The 20,995-nt window shown below is 42.6% G+C and overlaps 1 protein-coding gene across 1 annotated transcript in view; it reads left to right on the top strand.

Annotated features, from left to right (window-relative positions):
- Positions 1-20,995, top strand: part of LOC124552655 (serine/threonine-protein kinase 11-interacting protein) — a 277,366-nt gene that overhangs the window by 195,494 nt on the left and 60,877 nt on the right. Inside the window, exons 17-18 of the mRNA XM_047126981.1 lie at positions 952-1,049; positions 18,739-18,938. Coding sequence (XP_046982937.1) covers positions 952-1,049; positions 18,739-18,938 — 298 coding nt within the window. The remainder of the gene's footprint in view (positions 1-951; positions 1,050-18,738; positions 18,939-20,995) is intronic.

The raw sequence follows: 20,995 nt of genomic DNA, 5'->3' as shown, positions 1-20,995 counted from the left end.
AGCAGCAAATGGCACGAAATGTATCTAAAGGCACAAATGTTATGTGTTAACATTTTGAATTGGCATTTGGAGTGACAGCTTGTGATATAAGTGCTATGTTTTCAACAGATCTGAATGGAGAGAATTGAAACTCACTGCTGCAATTGTTTGCTGTGGACTCTTTACGGTAGACTTCTTCACCTTACCACGCAAAGAATTGTGTCTGTTGGATAAAATATGGAACACCGTATTTATTGTTCACAGCTTTCTTTTGCTACGCAAGTTTCCTCAAACAATAGCAGGAAACTGTTGAATTGAGAGGTGAATGGCAGAGTGATAACCAGAGTGAGAGAAAGTGACTGTGCTGCGATTTGATCTCGCAGCCTCTCGGTCTCCAGCCACGAGCTCTGCTACTGGACCACCTCATTGGGTGTGACTCTGACCTCACTTCCTCAATTCTCAAGGAACTGCAGCTGTTGTGAGTTACTGTGGTTGTTTGCTAGGTGGCAATAGGGTCCTTTTCACAGCTTCGCTTTAATTCTTCGTAATTCAGAGAGTTTCTATGAAATATTTATGAATTATATTCAGAAATCTTCCTTGTGGATCGCTAATATTGTTTTATATTTATATCAGTAATATTCTTTTATAGTACATGGTGAAAGTGTTAAAAAGAAATCCAAAGGTAGCTCTGTATTAAGTGAGGGCAAATGAAATTAGCCACAAGCAAGCAGAGCCAACTCCGGGGTGTAAGAGGTGATATGTGAGAGCTGCGTTTAGATGTACAAACTGATTCGACTGAGACTTTCCACACATTTTTGAGCGACGTCTCGTCTCGTGCTCGTTCTGGATCAGAATCTTACATTGTAGGAGAGGATACCTCTGAGCCACTCAAATACTCTTCTCTTTCAGAGTCAACCCTAGTTTGCTTGTCACACTGTACTTCACATACCTGATATTCCCTTCACGTTTCAGGGTCATGTGCTCTGCAAGAACTTGACACAACCGAAACCTGCACTCGTGGTCCTGTCGACGCACAAGGTCTATCTCCTCTACATTACGAGACAGGAGAGGTAAGTTGGTGTCTCTTCTCACTCTGTGATCGTTGGCTGTCCTAAATGTCAGCAGCCGTGTCAAAGTTGTAATGCTTTCACAATACTGCCTGTGGTTTTAGAAGTCACGGCATTAAGTGTATCGTACGACAACACTTAGAAATGGAACACAAGTGAAGACACTACAGTGCTAGACCAAGATAATGAATATACTGTTTCTGAAAAAGAATCTTTTGGATATGGCATTAATAATTTTTAGCTATAGTGTTAACTGCAGGCACAGACAGTCTGTGAATAAAATGTCGAAATCCATCGAATTGAAACTCGTGACAGGTGACTGCCACATTCCAGTCTGCTGGGCATTCTTAAAAGTGGCGGCCATTTTCCTCAGTACTGTCGATACTTTACCCTCCTTCTGACTCGGTTAATGCAGCCCAGCTGCCGCAAAATCTTCGGCAAAGTGCAGCTGACTCGGGATTGTAATCTGTAATTGTGCTAATAAGGTAGTCGAGGTATTTAGGAACTGACTTCGTATTCCTCATTTCTGTACACACAGGTCACACCTAACTACTGGTTTTGACTCTTTCTTCAGAAAAATTGTATCAAAAACATTTCTCACCTATGTGACATTTTAATGGCACGCGCAGTGTGTCACACAGAAACAATCCTTACAGGCTCACAAGTAGGAAAAAAGAAAATTTAGTATACAAAACAAATTGCTTGCAAGCATCCCCACAGGGTTGTACATGAATGACATTACACGATGTAAAGTATTTTCACATCACTGATAACCACACGACGTGTGCTCTGTCACCTGTAGCAGGTTCTTTTCGTGCATTCGTCGGTGAGCACATTATAGTGCGCTGCTGTCGGTACTCGTAGCCCTACGCGAAAGCTGGTACACGTTCAAATGCTGCTTTGATATTTCAGTTCCTACTAAAGCTCAGCCTGCCATAAAATTCTGAGTAGTTTTAGTGCTTGTAATTTTTCTCTTACATTCAACACACAGCATCTCTATCCTCGCATTACTTGACATTTGTAGTGATATGGGGACTTCTAAGGTACTTGGAATGAATGCAACTCGAATATATAATAATTTGCACAACATAAAATGTTTCCGATACTCGATATGTTCCGTACTGTGTGTTTTTCTTACAGGCGGCCAAAAATAACTTACTCAGTTGACAAGTTGATTTAGTGCAAAAAGCGGTCAGACATTCTACATCTTCATCTACATCTACATACATACTCCGCAATCCACCATGCGGAGGGTACCTCGTACCACAACTAGCATCTTCTCTCCCTGTTCCACTTCCAAACAGAACGAGCGAAAAATGACTGCCTATATGCCTCTGTATGAGCCCTAATCTCTCTTATCTTATCTTTTTGGTCTTTCTGCGAAATGTAAGTTGGCGGCAGTAAAATTGTACTGCAATCAGCCTCAAATGCTGGTTCTCTAAATTTCCTCAGTAGCAATTCACAAAAAGAACACCTCCATTCCTCTAGAGACTCCCACCCGAGTTCCTGAAGCATTTTCATAACACTTGTGTGATGATCAAACCTACCAGTAACAAATCTAGCAGCCCGCCTCTGAATTGCTCCTATGCCCTCCCTCAATCCGACGTGATACGGATTCCAAACGCTCGAGCAGTACTCAAGAATAGGTCGTATTAGTGTTTTATAAGCGGTCTCCTTTACAGATGAACCACATCTTCCCAAAATTCTACCAATGAACCGAAGACGACTATCCGCCTTCCCCACAACTGCCATTACACGCTTGTCCCACTTCATATCGCTCTGCAATGTTACGCCCAAATATTTAATTGATGTGACTGTGTCAAGTGCTACACTACTGATGGAGTATTCAAACATTACGGGATTCTTTTTCCTATTCATCTGCATTAATTTACATTTATCTGTATTTAGAGTTAGCTGCCATTCTTTACACCAATCACAAATCCTGTCCAAGTCATCTTGTATCCTCCTACAGTCACTCGACAACGACACCTTCCCGTACACCACAGCATCATCAGCAAACAGCCGCACATTGCTATCCACCATACCCGAAAGATCATTTATGTAGATAGAAAACGACAGCGGACCTACCACACTTCCCTGGGGCACTACAGATGATACCCTGATCTCCGATGAACACTCACCATCGAGGACAAATTGTTATATCTGTTGCTTTCGATATCTCTGATTGTACATTCTCGACTTTTTGTAACTATAAAGGTTTGGCTCATTGGAACATATGTAAATTTGTAGAAAGGGAGAAACTTCGGAACATAACTTTCAGTAACAATCGTAATCTCAACTGCTTATTGATATCGTCCTAACGAGCTGGACATTCGAGGCTATTGGTAAAGCATTAATATCTGTTTTAATAACTTCACTGAAAATAAAATTTTCTTATCAAAGATTGGAATTAGAGGTATATTTTCTTCTGATACACGCTGTGGGGCGTCCCACTCTAGATTGCTATTCGCAGGGCAGTCACATTCAGTGGTGGCAGTCCAGTAAGCGTGAGGTACGCTTGCTCGTGGGAACGTGTGATGTTTTCTTTGCCGAAGAAGGCTTGGGCTGATAGCTGCACATATATCAGTCTTTTCATTGTGCCTGTCTGCAACTCAAAGGGTCATCTTTATGGTGAGTAGCAATCAGTCCTATTCCTTTATAAAGCCAGGCAGATCTGCAGCTTTCCATAAGATACCTTATAGTCAGCAAAAGCACATTTAGTACATGAAAGCCATTTCCTGTCAAGATTAACTCTTTCTCATGCCAGTGCTATATAATCATACAGTTGTTAATAAAGATTCAAATATTACCAACAAACCAGACCCAGATCATACTTCATAATTTCAGTAATATGTCTAATATGTTCATCATCGTCTATTTACCTAAATTCCCTATATTCATTTCATAGAATCTTATACAGCGTGCCATCAAAACAGAAGTACAATGCATTACAAAACAGAGTACCAGATAGTCCCTAACATTCCATTTCCATAACAATAACATCATCATAGCTGTGGAATCCTTACATATATCACAGCATAAACCTCAACCGTCACAGAATCATTATACTTCACAATATTGTAAATCTTCATCATCGTGACTCGTAAAACTTCATCTCAGTGTAAATACCGTCAATAGAAAAACTAGTCTGAATTATGATTCTCAGATTCTATCCAAAATAGTGCAACATGTGTTTCAAACGAAGAAAAATAAATTTTGCACCATAACTGATCTTTCATGTATTATATGTAACCGTCTACTTTGGATCGGTTTGAAAATGCCTTTTTCTCACAATGACACTACAGTATTGATTGAAATGGCACAACTTACAAAATTCTTACATTTTCATTGTCCTTAAACTTTTTTTCATTTTTTAAGACACTAGATGTTTCGGCATTGCACCAGCTGACTATAGTAACATTTTAAATGATTAATGGAAAATCTCATATAAAGATGTGAAACAAATACTAACAAAGAGATAGAGGGGCTGGCCAGTACTTCCCTCAGCTCAGTACAGCTGATAGATACACAAAAAACAGAACAGAAAATTTACGTTCCTAGGTTTCGGAACTTTGTTCCCTCATCAGGGAAGAGAGAGGGGGGAAAAAGGGAAGAAGGAAAAGTGGATTCAGTTACTCACAACCCAGGTTATGAAGCAACAGGGAAATGTAAACAGGGAGGGTAGCAGGGATGGAGGCATGATCATCAGAGGGAAGCCAAAGATATTTTACTCTTGAGTACTGTGCCAGCTTCAAACCAAAGAGGATACATACAGAAGTAAAGAGGTATGTAGTACAAACACAACTATGTAGGATGAAAAGATGCGTGAATGGCTAAAGAGGAAAGGGAAAGAGGAGAAGACTGAAGAGTAAATGGGAGTGAGGTTGTTTAACGTAGGTTCAGTCCAGGGGGATGGCAGGATGAAAGGATGTGTTGGACTGCAAGTTCCCAATTCCGCAGTTCAGAGGGACTGGTGTTGGGTGGGAGAAACCAAATGGCGCATACGGTGTAGTAGGTTCCTAGGTCCCTAGAATTATGCTGGAGGGCATGCTCCGCTACTGGGTACTGGACATCTCCTAGGCGGACAGTTTGTCTGTGTGCGTTCGTGCGCTCAGCCAGTTTAGTTGTTGTCATACCGATGTAAAAGGCAGTGCAGTGCAGGCATGTCAGCTGATAAATGGCATGTGTAGTTTCACACGTGGCCCTGCCTTGAATTGTGTATGTTTTACCAGTAGCGGGGCTGGAGTAGGTGGTTGTGGGGGGATGCATGGGGCAGGTTTTGCAGCGGGGTCGGTTACAGGGGTAGGAACCGCTGGGTAGAAAAGGTAGTCTGGGAATATTGTAGGGTTTAACAAGGATGTTACGGAGGTTAGGGGGGCGATGAAAGGCAACTCTGGGTGGTGTGGGGAGAATTTTGTCAAGGGATGATCTCATTTCAGGGGTTGACTTGAGAAAGTCATATCCCTGGTGGAGTAATTTGTTGATGTATTCGAGGCCAGGATAATATTGGGTGACAGGGGGGATGCTTCTGTGTGGTCTGGGGGTAGGAACATTGTTGTTGGATGGGGAGGAATGTATTGCTCGGGAGATCTGTTTGTGGACAAGGTCTGCAGGATAGTTGCGGGAGGGGAAAGCACTGGTCAGGTTATTGGTGTAATTGTTGAGGGATTCGTCACTGGAGCAGATATGTTTGCCACGAATACCTAGGCTGTAGGGAAGGGAGCGTTTGATGTGGAATGGATGGCAGCTATCAAAGTGAAGGTACTGCTGTTTGTTTGTGGGTTTGATATGGACAGAGGTGTGGATGTGAGCTTCAACAAGATGAAGGTCAACATCCAGTAAGGTGGCTTGGGTTTTGGAGAAGGACCAGGTGAAATCCAGATTTGAAATGGAGTTGAGGTTATGGAGGAAATTAAGGAGTGTTTCTTCACCATGAGTGCAGACCACAAAGATGTCATCTATAAACCTATACCAGGCCAGGGGAAGCAGCTGTTGGGTCTTCAGGAAAGCCTCCTCCATGCGGCCCATGAAAAGGTTGGCATAGGACGGAGCCATCCTGGTTCCCATGGCCGTTCCCCTGATTTGTTTGTAGGTCTGGCCTTCAAAAGTGAAGTAATTATGGGTGAGGATGAAGTTGGTAAGTGTGACAAGGAATGAGGTTTTTGGAAGATCTTCGGGTGGGCGTTGGGAGAGGTAGTGCTCAAGGGCAGAGAGACCATGGGTATGTGGGATGTTTGTTTAAAGGGATGTAGCATCTATGGTGACAAGAAAGGTTTCAGGTGTGAGAGGAGTGGGAATGGATTTGAGGCGTTCTAGGAAGTGGTTTGTGTCTTTGATGTAGGATGGGAGTCTGCGGGTGATAGGTTGGAGGTGTTGGTCTACCAGAGCTGAGATACGTTCTGTTGGGGCTTTGAAGCCTGCTACAATGGGACGGCCAGGATGGTTCTCTTTGTGGATTTTGGGTAATAGGTAGAAGGTAGGGGTACGTGGCTCTGGTGGAGTGAGTAAGTCTATGGAAGCCGTTGTGAGGCCTTGTGAGGGACCTTGGATTTTTAGGATTTTCTGCAGCTCAGTCTGGATGGAGGGAATGAGATCCTGGGTAACAGCTTTGTAGGTTGAGGTGTCAGAGAGTTGACGCAGTCTTTCTGCCACGTACTCCGCACGGTCAAGTACGACAGTTGTGGAGCCTTTATCCACTGGGAGGATGACAATAGAGTGGTCTGTTTTCAGCTCCTTAATGGCATGGGATTCAGCTGGGGTGACGTTGGGGGTTGTTGGGATGTTCTTCAAGAAGGATTGGGAGGCAACACTGGATGTGAGGAATTCCTGAAATGTCTGCAAGGGATGGTATTGGGGGAGGGGAGGAGGATCCCTTTGAGAAGGCAGTCGGAACTGTTCTAGACAGGGTTCAACACTGGGTCTAGTATTTGGGGGCTGTGTTTGGGTAGTGAAGTGATATTTCCAGTTGAGGTTCCAGGTGAATGAGAGGAGATCTTTAACCAGGGCAGTGTGGTTGAATTTAGGCGTGGGGCTAAAGGTTAAGCCTTTTCATAGAACAGATGTCTCTGGAGGAGAGAGGGATCTGGATGAGAGGTTTAGAACTGAATTGGGACTGGTGATATGTGGCATTTGACTGTGGTTATAGTTGAGATTTGGTCTGTGTGGGGTATGTGCTGGGATGGGGAGTTTGAGTAGGGTGGCTAGGCTAGGTTTGTTGGCTATGAAGGGGGTTTGTTGAAGGTTCTGTTGTGGTTGGTGTTTGTGAGGGATAGGGAGAGGGACCCCACTTCTTAGGTGTTGCACTAGCACTGTGGATAGTTTTTTCAGGTGGTGTGTGGCATGGAACTCAAGTTTGCAGCTGGCTTCTAGGATGATGTTCCTCAGTGTGTTCTCCAAGCAGGGGTTTGAGAGGTGGAGGACTTTGAAGAGCGATAGGAGCTGTTGGGAGTGGTGGTTACATGAAGTAGTGTAGAGATTCAGGACAAGTTGGGTAAGGGCTAAGGATTGAAGGTTCTGGAAGTCCTGGAGAGACTGGTGGAAGGAGGAATTGCACCCGGAGATGGGAACTTTTAAGGTAAGTCCTTTAGGGGTAATTCCAAAGGTTAAGCAGGACCAGAGGAAAAGTATGTGGGATTGCAGTTTGGCTACGGTGAATGCATGTTTCCGGTATGAATGTGAATAATGTGGTATAGGATTAGGGTACATAGTGGGTAACTGGTGGGTAGGGAAATTAAATAACTAAAGTTAAAATAGTAATCATAAGAAGGAATAAAACATGGAAGGAAGGACGAGAAAGAAAGAAATTGTTTTGGTAATGTTCAATACCAAAGGAAGACCACTAAATAAGAAAAATACGGAAAAAGTTGACCAGACCAAGCAAGTTATGTCCAGATCAGGGGAAAAGAACACACATTGCTCAAAAACAGAGATAGCGAGTGGCGAAAAAAACATCGCGCGTGCCACAAAAAAGATAGCGAGTGCCGCAAAAAAGATCGCGCGTGCCGCAAAAAAGTTCGAGGGTGGCGCAGAAATGTCCCAGAAAAATTTTCCTGTGGCAGAGAAAGATAGCCAATGGCACAAAAATATCACCAGCAAATGGACACAGACGAACTGTCCGCCTAGGAGATGTCAAATACCCAGTAGCGGAGCATGCCCTCCAGCATAATTCTAGGGACCTAGGAACCTGCTACACTGTATGCGCCATTTGGCTTCTCCCACCCAACACCAGTCCCTCTGAACTGCGGAATTGGGAACTTGCAGTCCAACACATCCTTTCATCCTGCCATCCCCCTGGACTGAACCTACGTTAAACAACCTCACTCCCATTTACTCTTCAGTCTTCTCCTCTTTCCCTTTCCTCTTTAGCCATTCACGCATCTTTTCATCCTACATAGTTGTGTTTGTACTACATACCTCTTTACTTCTGTATGCATCCTCTTTGGTTTGAAGCTGGCACAGTACTCAACAGTAGAATATCTTTGGCTTCCCTCTGACAACCATGCCTCCACCCTTGCTACCCTCCCTGTTTACCTTTCCCTGTTGCTTCATAACCTGGGTTGTGAGTAACTGAATCCACTTTCCCTTCTTCCCTTCCCCTCCCCCCCCCCCCTCTCTCTCTCTCTCTCTCTCTCTCTCTCTCTCTCTCTCTCTCTCTCTCTCTCTCTCTCTCTCTTCCGTGATGAGGGAACAAAGTACCGAAACCTAGGAACGTAAATTTTCTGTTCTGTTTTTTGTGTATCTATCGGCTGTACTGAGCTGAGGTAAGTACTGGCCAGCCCCTCTATCTCTTTGTTAGTATAGTAACATTTCTCAGTCTGAGTTTCATTTGCATAAAAATCTAAATGTATTTTTCAAAATCCACGTAAGTTCCCCAACATTACAGTAATTTCAAATCTGTTTATCTCCAATTAATTCCAAATGGCAATAATACAAATTACAGACCATTGTTGAAGTAAGCCACATCAAAGAAATTTACTAATTCTAATTCTGGCTCACAGACACAGCATAAGATAAATACTCAGTGAAAAAATAAAAAAATACCAATGTTTAACATAGAAGAGGTTTCCTATTACAAACAGTAAATAAATCTTTTTTCTGCTTTCAAATCCCCCAAAGCATTTCAGTTCAGATTTTTAATAGTTTTGAGATTGTTAGACCACTTCATAACTGCATGGATTCTTATGCCAGAACAGTAGAAGACATACGGATAATGAAATGTACAGCTGAACCTGAATTACATGTATAACAAGAGGAAGAGAAAAGATTACATGTAACTTAGAAGTCAGGTATCAATACAGTAATACATATATTTTCAAACAATGGAAAATCCAGGATGAAATGTACAATATTATGAGAAGGAAAGCTGCTACTCACCATATAGCAGAGATGCTGAGTCTCCTATCTGCAATTCAGCATCTCTGCTGTATGGTGAGTAGCAACACATCGTATTTTCACGAGGGGAGGGGGGGGGGGGGCAGATACAATGGGCCTACATGTGTAAACTTTACAAATGATGAATATGCAGTACAATATTAAAAGAAAAATCATTTTGAACTTGAACCTGCATAAAGAAGTCTGATATTTTCACTTGTTTCACTTTTTGTGCCTTAAGTGGGTACACCTCATTTTTCTAATGAATTCAGAGCTTTTTCAGTATAACGTTTCACACTGGTGTAATTCCTGCACACAGCAATAATCTCCTCATCCTGCAACACCACACACCCTCCAGTAGAGGCAGCTCATCACCAGACATGACTTCAGCATCACCACCGTCATCATCAGCAGTATCTCCCAGTGAGGCACCAGTTGTTGATTGCAGAGTACGACACCAACTGCCAGGCAGCCTTGACAAATCCCGTGGCTGGTACTCAGTTAATGGAGAGATTTTCTTTTACCGCATTAGTCAGTGCTATCAAATATTGAACCAGAGCATTTGGAAATTTGCAGTAATGCCCAAATCAAGTGGCTGTAAGACACTGGTACAATTTGGAGGGAAAAATTCCACTTTAACATTTTCCAAAACTACTTGAGGTGGAAGAGTTGCACGTTGAGCCGTAAGATGAAGGATCCAATTTTTTTCTTTTTCATTCTAATGTCCCATTTTTTTGAAACACTGTTCTATTGAAATCATAGCCATCTAAGAATTTTTATAGGATTTGTATTCTGTAGGATTCGTCTTTACACCTTTGAAACACCTCTGCTTCTTAAATTTTCCTATCCGAACTGGGGGAGTTTGTCAGATCCATCTGCATTCGTGGCAAGAAAAACTGTCACGTGAATTCTACTCGTCTTCCCTTCGTGGCACGAGTCTCTCTTTTCAACTAATGTTTTACTGGGAAACAAACTGTGGAATGAAACTTCCTAGCAGATTAAAACTGTGTGCCGGACCGAGACTCGAACTCGGGACCTTTGCCTTTCGCAGGCAAGTGCTCTACTAACTGAGCTACCCAAGCACGACTCACACCCAGTCCTCACGGCTTTAGTCCTGCCAGTACCTCGTCTCCTACCTTCCAAACTTTACAGGAGCTCTCCTGCGAAACCTTGCAGATCTGTTGTTGTTGTGGTCTTCAGTCCTGAGACTGGTTTGATGCAGCTCTCTATGCTACTCTATCCTGTGCAAGGTTCTTCATCTCCCAGTACCTACTGCAACCTACATCCTTCTGAATCTGCTTAGTGTATTCATCTCTTGGCCTCCCTCTACGATTTTTACCCTCCACGCTGCCCTCCAATACTAAATTGGTGATCCCTTGATGCCGCAGAACATGTCCTACCAACCGATCCCTTCTTCTGGTCAAGTTGTGCCACAAACTTCTATTCTCCCCAATCCTATTCAATACTTCCTCATTAGTTATGTGATCTACCCATCTAATCTTCAGCATTCTTCTGTAGCACCACATTTCGAAAGCTTCTATTCTCTTCTTGTCCAAACTGGTTATTGTCCATGTTTCACTTCCATACATGGCTACACTCCATACAAATACTTTCAGAAAAGACTTCCTAACACTTAAATCTATACTCGATGTTAACAAATTTCTCTTCTTCAGAAACGCTTTCCTTCCCATTGCCAGTCTACATTTTATATCCTCTCTACTTCGACCATCATCACTTATTTTGCTCCCCAAATAGCAAAACTCCTTTACTACTTTAAGTGTCTCATTTCCTAGTCTAATTCCCTCAGCATCACCCGACTTAATTTTACTACATTCCATTATTCTCGTTTTGCTTTTGTTGATGTTCATCTTATATCCTCCTTTCAACACACTGTCCATTCCGTTCAACTGCTCTTCCAAGTCCTTTGCTGTCTCTGACAGAATTACAATGTCATTGGCGAACCTCAAAGTTTTTATTTCTTCTCCATGAATTTTAATACCTACTCCGAATTTTTCTTTTGTTTCCTTTACTGCTTGCTCAATATACAGATTGAACAACATCGGGGAGCGGCTACAACCCTGTCTTACTCCCTTCCCAACCACTGCTTCCCTTTCATGTCCCTCGACTCTTTATAACTGCCATCTGGTTTCTGTACAAATTGTAAATAGCCTTTCGCTCCCTGTATTTTACCCCTGCCACCTTTAGAATTTGAAAGAGACTATTCCAGTCAACATTGTCAAAAGCTTTCTCTAAGTCTACAAATGCTAGAAATGTAGGTTTGCCTTTCCTTAATCTTTCTTCTAAGATAAGTCGTAAGGTCAGTATTGCCTCACGTGTTCCAGTATTTCTACGAAATCCAAACTGATCTTCCCCGAGGTCGGCTTCTACTAGTTTTTCCATTCGTCTGTAAAGAATTTGTGTTAATATTTTGCAGCTGTGGCTTATTAAACTGATTGTTCGGTAATTTTCACATCTGTCAACACCTGCTTTCTTTGGGATTTGAATTATTATATTCTTCTTGAAGTCTGAGGGTATTTCGCCTGTTTCATACTTCTTGCTGACCAGATGGTAGAGTTTTGTCAGGACTGGCTCTCCCAAGGCCGTCAGTTGTTCCAATGGAATGTTGTCTACTCCGGGGGCCTTGTTTTGACTCAGGTCTTTCAGTGCTCTGTCAAACTCTTCACGCAGTATCGTATCTCCCATTTCATCTTCATCTACATCCTCTTCCATTTCCATAATATTGTCCTCAAGTACATAGCCCTTGTAAAGATCCTCTATATACTCTTCCACCTTTCTGCTTTCCCTTCTTTGCTTAGGACTGGGTTTCCATCTGAGCTCTTGATGTTCATACAAGTGGTTCTCTTGTCTCCAAAGGTCTCTTTAATTTTCCTGTAGGCAGTATCTATCTTACCCCTAGTGAGATAAGCCTCTACATCTTTACATTTGTCCTCTAGCCATCCCTGCTTAGCCATTTTGCACTTTCTGTCGATCTCATTTTTGAGACATTGCAGATCTAGCACTCCTGAAAGAAAGGATATTGCGGAGACATGGCTTAGCCACAGCGTGGGGGATGTTTCCAGAATGAGATTTTCACTCTGCAGCGGAGTGTGCACTGATATGAAACTTCCTGGCAGGCAGATTAAAACTGTGTGCCGGACCGAGACTCGAACTCGGGACCTTTGCCTTTCGTGGGCAAGTGCTCTACCAACTGAGCTACCCAAGCACAACTCATGCCCCGTCCTTACAGCTTTACTTATGCTAGTGCCTCGTCTCCTACCTTCCAAACTTTACAGAAGCTCTCCTGTGAAACCTTGCAGAACTAGCACTCCTTTCTTTCGGGGGTTCCCAGGTTCAATTGCCGGCCGGATTGGGGATTTTCTCCACCTGGGACTAAGCGTTTTTGTTGTCCTCGTCATTTCATCTTCATTTGGGAATGTGGCATGACTGAATTGTGTAAAATTGGGAATTTGGGTGGGTGCTAATAACTGCGCAGTTGAGCGCCTCACAAACTAAGTATCGTCGTCGTCATGTTTATACTTGAAAATTGCATAAATTTGTTGGTATGGCCCATGGTGGTTTAACCACTGCTGGTTAATTTTAAAGTGAGAAAGCCAGCTTCCCCACCACCATATGGGCCATGCTGTGCAACAGCAGCTGTGGGTGGGTTTCTTTAACCCACATTCCCAAGCCTGATAAGGGTTTCTGTACAAAGGATCCCAAGCTGATGATATTTTTGCATAACTGCCGAGGCCAAAGGTAGAAAAGGTCTCTCTTAGGATCCTGAGCTTATGTTAACATCAAGTTACTTCAATTTTTTACATGTTTCATTAATTTTCTGTGGAATGACATGAGGAAAACTATACTGCCAGGCAGATGATGTTGCTGATGGGATTGTTTGGGAAGAAATTGTGATAATGCATAACCCAAAATATTACATTTTTCAAATGTGATTATCTCAAATTATTAGAGTCACAAAAAAGAGAATAGTATTCTTTGTATTGGATTCCCTATGTCATTTCAGTTTTTATAAAGAATTTTGTAGAGCTGAATCCTGTGGAGATACAACAACAACAACAACAACAACTACTACTACTACTACTACTACTACTACTACTACTTACTTGCAGTTTTTCTGATTCAGGCTCATTTCCTAGTCATCAGGACTTTTGCTATTATCTTCCACCAAGACTACTAAACAACTATAGAACATAATAAAAGTTGTAATATTTAATATGAGTACAAGTGGAATATGAACCCATTTTCAATGCAGCTCCACCTTGTCATCATTTTTTAGGGCCTTACATGCTCGCATTGTAAAACCAAATACATTCTTTTTTGACGATTTAGAACATGGTCGTTCTAATCAAAATGGATTAAAAGAGTTCACAGAAGATTCTTTTCTTTTCATAAAAGTAGGAGAAAATAGACAATTGTGGTATTTTTAGAAAAATCATCATCTTTACCCTCAATTTGTAAACTATTGGAAAGTAGTAGGTAAATGAAATTTTATATTCTAAAAGCTTGTATTGGTAAGTTACTGTGTGTGTGATTTCACATGTATTCTTCTGGAAGTATAAAGCTCACATTTTTTCGAATGTCTATTTTTTCAGCCTTCTATGCTTCAGATTGTCCTTATGCAGATCACTCAGAAAATTTTTTTTATCGTTTGACTTAAGAGAGCAAAAAACGTTGTTAGAGCAGACCTAGTTTTGTTTCTTTTGAGAAAATATTACCAATGATATTCCATTTCGAAACTGCCGAAAACTCACCAGATGTACAGTTGATAGCTGTGTTACGGGGTCAAACAAATGACTATATCTCTATAAACTGATGAAAGTAAAACTTTACTGACAATCACTGGGAAAATGTGTAAATGCTCACACAAAATTTGAGCAACACCCGTGACGGCCATGAGGGAACTTTTCCTGAAGTTAGACCACTTGGCCTCCAACCCATACTGCAGTCTTGATATCTCAAGAAGAAATAAAAGGCTCAGATTGGAATATTCTCGTATTGAGATTGGAATGTTCTTAATTTAAATCTGATGAATATTTAGAAATGGATAACATACAAAAGGTGAGTAAAATAAAATTATACTCATTCTCATTGTTGGCACAATTTTGTCCGAAGCTATGATATTCCTGCTTGTAAAATTTATAGCAATTTATTATATGGGATACAGTCAGTAACCGTATACAGTGTACAGTGGTGGTGGTGGTGGTGGTGGTGGTGGAGGAGGAGGAGAAGTTGAGACAAATAGCGTTGTACGAGAGACTCGTAGAGAGTGTGTGTCCCTCACGAGATTGTGAATATCCACTCGATCTCTTGTGGCACTAGCTTTTGTTAACATTAGTATGTTAATCTTTCCTGTGAGGGTAATGGAAGAAAGAGACTTTTGAATATGTTATGGAAAAACTAATTATGTTCCCAATTTGATCTGAACTTAACCTGTACAAGAACTTTGGTAATAATAAACAAAAGATTTTATTGTTACTTTTACACAGTTAAAACACTCAGCATTGTGTGGTGAACTTTATGCAAATGATAGTTTTATAATTTGTAATCACACGGCTAAGTCAGTGGCGTAAGATGGCAAGAGATATTCCAAAATCTGATACGGTGCACGCACACTGCAGCTCGGGGGGCTTTCGTTCGGCAATTCGAGTTTGAGGAAGACCACAATTGTTCTGTATCGCGTTCCTCATCTCGCATTTCCTGTGCCACTGTGGTGTGTTGTAAATAGTTGATCCGTGTCAATAAATGAAATGTCACAAGCTTTTACATTTTCTTTCTACATTTGTTAACAGTTATTGCTGCTAATCACATCCAAACAACACACGGTGCGTAATATGACACACAACGTGCACACATTCAGCACTATATTACAGCTGTGGCTAAAATTTTATATTATAACACATCAAGTTATTCCATTAGTTTCAGTGTTATCATTTTCAGAGAGAATAATTTTGCTCATAACACATTTTTTATTTACCATTCCCAAGTGTTTCAGTAATCAGTAGTAATAGTAATTTGAGTTGCAACTTTAACAGCAAAAATTTTGAAAACAATTAATTACAAAAAGTATAAAATTTATATAGTAGTTTTGAATTAACATCGTTTGAGTGTGAACACATTACGTGTATTTGCGTTTTGTGTTAATACACCACTGTTCACTAAAACCTTGAATGACTAAATATAGGATGTTCACATTCACAGGACATGCACATTAGTACGTTTTGCAGAAATGATTAGCATTTGAACTGTATCGACACACAGGTTCGGGCTCAACGTCAATATTACGGTGCAGCACCACCGACCGGTAAAAATATGCCTGCAGCCCTCACTGTCGCTACAGACTGAAGGTAATGGATAAGAGGATGTCAAATTAAATACCTTTCAGCTGTCAATTTTCAACCTTATTTCATTTGGCAACCAGTTTTTTCATAGTTTTACAACGTCGCCCTCAGGCCCCTGACTGACGTGTAGGAAAAATCTACCTCGGTTGTGTTCAAAACAGGAGCCAACAAAACACACAACCCAGGTAGATTTTTCCTACATGTCGGTCAGAGGCCTGAAGATGGTGTCGTAAAATATGGGAACTGGTTGCCAAATAAAATAAGGTGGAAATTTGGCAGCTGAAGAGTATTTAATTTGACATCCTCTATCGAACAGCTGAGTTCCACAACCGTTTCTAAAAAGATGGACACACAGAGATATAACGGATCAGTGTGGCTCGAGCAGACACGCAGGATGCCTCGTAGACCGTGTGGGAAATCAGTGAGTTTGAAAGAGGGTGTATTATCGGCACGAGAGAATGTGATGCATCCGTCTGGGAAATTGCTGCTCGTGTGGGATGCAGTGTTTCGGCAGTGCAGTGAGTGTGTGCCGAACGGTTCACGGAAGGCCGTACAAAATAATGATACGGGTGAGGTCACACCACCCAGACCACAGCTCGAGAAGATCGACACCTCGTCCGAATGGCAGTGAAGGAGGGATCTGTGCCCTCCTTGGCTCTAGCACTGTCAGGGATGACAGCCCTGTGCTGTTTGTTACGGCACGGGTTACGTTGCGTCGTCCACTGCTCCAGCTACCTGTGACAAATGTGCAGAAACGTGCGGCACCAGATAATGTTTTCAGGTCCAGTTTGTTTCGGTTCGTCACAGACTGGGAGTGGCACCACAGTGCCCGCATTTGCACGAGACGTGCAGCACGAACTGGAGGCCCTACAGTGTGGGATGCTGTCAGGTACGACCACCGGTCACAGTCGGTGCACAGCCACGGCACAGTGACCGGTACCGGTACGACCTACACAAACGGCATCCCGCGACTCGTAGCCACGACCTTCCCGCACGACGCTCGGACACCATTTTTCCGCGAGACAGTGCACGGCCACCTGTCGTGTGAACACGTGCCTTCTCAGTGTCACAGGTGTTGGCCTTTCGCCCTGGCCTGCCAGACCACCAGAGTCAGTGCCGATCTAAACTGTGTGGGGTACGGTGGGACAATAGGTGTGGTGCTGTGACCCGGTGCCGATCACCGGGGATGAACTTTGGAACCGGGTGAACGCAGCACGGACAGCTACACCACGGGACACCGTTTGCACCTTATACGCGTCAGTGCCGTCACGTGTCGAACGAGTTATCCGGGCCCACGGCAGACACTGTGCCTACTAGCGACAGGACACGTGCCGAACCGATGTCGCTGAAATGCAAATCGTATCTGCAGAGCGACTAATGTAGTTGTACCGTGAATACAAACATCGTATTGTAACAATACGAGTCAAGATATATCTAATGGAACTTGAATAGCGTATTTGCCTCTATTGGTTATGGTAGAGAGATTGATCTTTCGGTTCTGTCTGTATTTTTATATATAATATTGCACGATAAAGGCTGGACGAGTGTAAAGCTGTCATTAAAAATGCACGCCGCGTGATTTGTTCGGTCATAATAATAATAACATGCTTTTTAATACAATTCAAATATTAACGGTGATACCCGTTTAGTGTTATTGGAAATAATATGTAGTAAATTAATGAGTAAGGTAGCCAGTCCTATAAGAAGAGGTCAAATTGGGCAAATTGAGGTGTTTTGCTTTATATCGACGAAGCCGATGATATGGCGTCATTTTTTTCGTTTACTCTTAGAAATAAAGAAGTAAAGAAGTGCTAATTGCGTGTAGTGAAAAAATATAGGGGCGAGTTTTAAATAACAACTACGATATACAATCAGAGTAACAAATGGACATTTAGTTACACGAAATCACGGATAGCGAAGTGTGATCATTAAATGGAGTACAACTACAGGGCGGTCAATTCTGGGATACATCTATACGCATCTCACGAGGAACGTGTGGTATGAGACCGTTTTTTTTTTTTTTTAATTATATCATGGAGAGCGGGCTCCAATTTATGAAAAGGAGAAAAACGTTAACTTTTATGCGAACTCTTAATAATTGTGGATCGGAGAGAAAAGTGTGTAATTGTCTTACGTCTAACAAATATTCGTGGAAGGAGTGGCTAAACTAGAAGAGTCAATTACAAAATACTGCATCATTATCATTGACTGTTGGTGTCGAGCAACCAAAACTATTCATCAAAGGGTTTCGATGGAACTTGGGAGTTAGGGTTAGCGCACTCGCATATGCTCCACACCAGAGTGTGAATGAGTGGTGAATGCGAAATAAAACTGTGAACAAAGTTACGTTAAATAAAACAGAAGAAACAAGACAGTTTGGTCGTATTTGTTATTATTCCATGAACTGCAACATTTCTTATCGTTGTACGAAGCCTTTATAGACAATCGTTATGACAATTTGCTTGGAAGGGATCTCGTTACGAGTTAAGTTTTGGGAACCTGGTCAAGAGGGGGTAGTTCATAGATCCTAACTACTGCAGCTATTCTGGAATCGGGTTCTACCGTGACCATTGTGTGTTGTCAATGACTTAAGGTTACCGTATCTCACACTCTAAGATCAATGCGCCTTCCCACTCGGTATAACTGTGCCTCACGGCAACAATGATAACGCCGACGACGAAGGAAGATATGGTAGAGTATCTCTAGTTTTTCAAGGTGTTCTGTTTCTCCTGACTATACGTATGAGAATGTAATGTAAATATCATTTAAGATAAAAGTATAGATGTGAGAAACATCATTGTACACGAATTGTATTGTACCTTATTGTGTTATAATGCACAATATCACTTTCCTCAGCAGAGAAGTCTCTCTCTCTCTCTCTCTCTCTCTCTCTCTCTCTCTCTCTCTCTCTCTTATGTAGTTGTAGTGGTCTGCGCTACATTGCAGCTCTCGGTTTGTCTCGGCAGTGACGAGCCGCGGCGGTGGCTGGTGCCGGCAGACGCGTGGCCGCTGCGGCAGCTGCGGGAGGTGCGGGCGCTGCCCTGGGGTCAGGGCGTGTCGCTGCTGCTCTCCCCGACCGGCTCGACACCAGCTGCGGCAGCGACGGCACTGCTGCTCCTCCTGTACGACGCGGAGCACACCTCGGCCCTCCTCACTCACTTGGCAGGTACCCACGACTGCGATCTGCACCGAGGGGGGGGGCTGGTTCTCTGTGACTGCGGCGTGCCGTGCCGTCTGCGGCAGATGGAGGGTTCGCGACCGTATCTGTAGGAATCAGCACGGGTTTCGAAAAGGACGATCGTGTGAAACCCAGCTCGCGCTATTCGTCCACGAGACTCAGAGGGCCATAGACACAGGTTCCCAGGTAGATGCCGTGTTTCTTGACTTCCGCAAGGGGTTGAATATAGTTCCCCACAGTCGTTTAATGAACAAAGTAAGAGCATATAGACTATCAGACCAATTGTGTGAATGGATTGAAGAGTTCCTAGATAACAGAACGCACCATGTCATTCTCAATGGAGAGAAGTGCCGCAGGGGAGTGTCGTAGGACCGTTGCTATTCACAATATACATAAATGACCTTGTGGATAACATCAGAAGTTCACTGAGGCTTTTTTCGGATGATGCTGTGGTATATCGAGAGGTTGTAGTGATGGAAAATTGTACTGAAATGCAGGAGGATCTGCAGCGAATTGACGCATGGTGCAGGGAATGGCAATTGAATCTCAATGTAGACAAGTGTAATGTGCTGGGAATACATAGAAAGAAAGATCCTTTATCATTTAGCTACTATATAGCAGGTCAGCAACAGGAAGCAGTTAATTCCATAAATTATCTGAGAGTACACATTAAGAGTGATTTAAAATGGAATGATCATATAAAGTTGATCGGCGGTAAAGTAGATGCCAGACTGACATTCGTTGGAAGAATCCTAAGGAAATGCAATCCGAAAACAAAGGAAGTAGGTTACAGTACACTTGTTCGCCCACTGCTCGAATACTGCTCAGCAGTGTGGGATCCGTACCAGATGGGGTTGATAGAAGAGATAGAGAAGATCCAACGGAGAGCAGCGCGCTTCGTTACAGGATCATTTGGTAATCGCGAAAGCGTTACGGAGATGATAGATAAACTCCAGCGGAAGACTCTGCAGGAGAGACGCTCAGTAGCTCGGTACGGGCTTTTGTTGAAGTTTCGAGAACATACCTTCACCGAAGAGTAGAGCAGTATATTGCTCCCTCCTACGTATATCTCGCGAAGTGACCGTGAGGATAAAATCAGAGAGATTAGAGCCCACACAGAGGCATACCGACAATCCTTCTTTCCACGAACAATACGAGACTGGATTAGTAGGGAGAACCGATAGAGGTACTCATGGTACCCTCTGCCACACACTGTCAGGTGGCTTGCGGAGTATGGATGTAGATGTAGATGTATTCTGTTGAGTCGAGTGCCGAGCTGTTTCAGAGCTCTGGGAGCTCGGTAGTCTCGACTGTGCCCTTCCGGACGCGTTCGGGTGCGGTGAGCCGTGTTACGGGTGTTACAGAATCGGTTTGAACGTGATTGAGCTTTTTTATGACGAGCGATACTGCTAGTAGGATTCTGTCACTATAAAACTGTATGCTAACTAAACCGTTACATTTTCATCATGAATGTGCCTAAATATTTAATTCGGGACCCTATAGAAGTAACGTTTAACCAATTTGGTACTGAAAAATCCTGTTTGATTCTGAGGTCACTGTAAGAGTGACTTCAGCAACTGGTAAGGAGAAAAACAGTAAATAAAAATCCTACAAATGCCTTTGTAAACCGAGCCAAATGAATCGGAATATCCGAATATGACGAGTTTGAGAATGTAAATGTGAGTTCCTGTCATTATATGTTTTGTGTTAGTGGAAGAGCCAACACTGTGTTACGAGTGGAGGCCGAAATGCATGCGTTTTAGCTCACGCAGGCTGGCGTGAGAAGGGAAGAACTATACTGACGTGAGGTCTGGCACATGACAAGGAATGAGAATTCAGAAAGCGGATGTAATTAGTGTGATACTTAACTTTAATCCATTAATGATGAATGTTGCTCTTGACGGTACATGATTCCCAATATTATCAGTTCAGAATACATTCTTGAAGAATATGGCGCCTTGCTAGGTCGCAGCAAATGACATAGCTGAAGGCTATGCTAAACTGTCGTCTCTGCAAATGAGAGCGTATGTAGACAGTGAACCATC

The sequence above is a fragment of the Schistocerca americana genome, chromosome 10 (genome assembly GCF_021461395.2).
Source record: "Schistocerca americana isolate TAMUIC-IGC-003095 chromosome 10, iqSchAmer2.1, whole genome shotgun sequence".
Lineage (NCBI taxonomy): Eukaryota > Metazoa > Arthropoda > Insecta > Orthoptera > Acrididae > Schistocerca > Schistocerca americana.
Note: the sequence above shows the minus strand (reverse complement) of the source record. Positions and strands in the feature narration are given on the sequence as shown.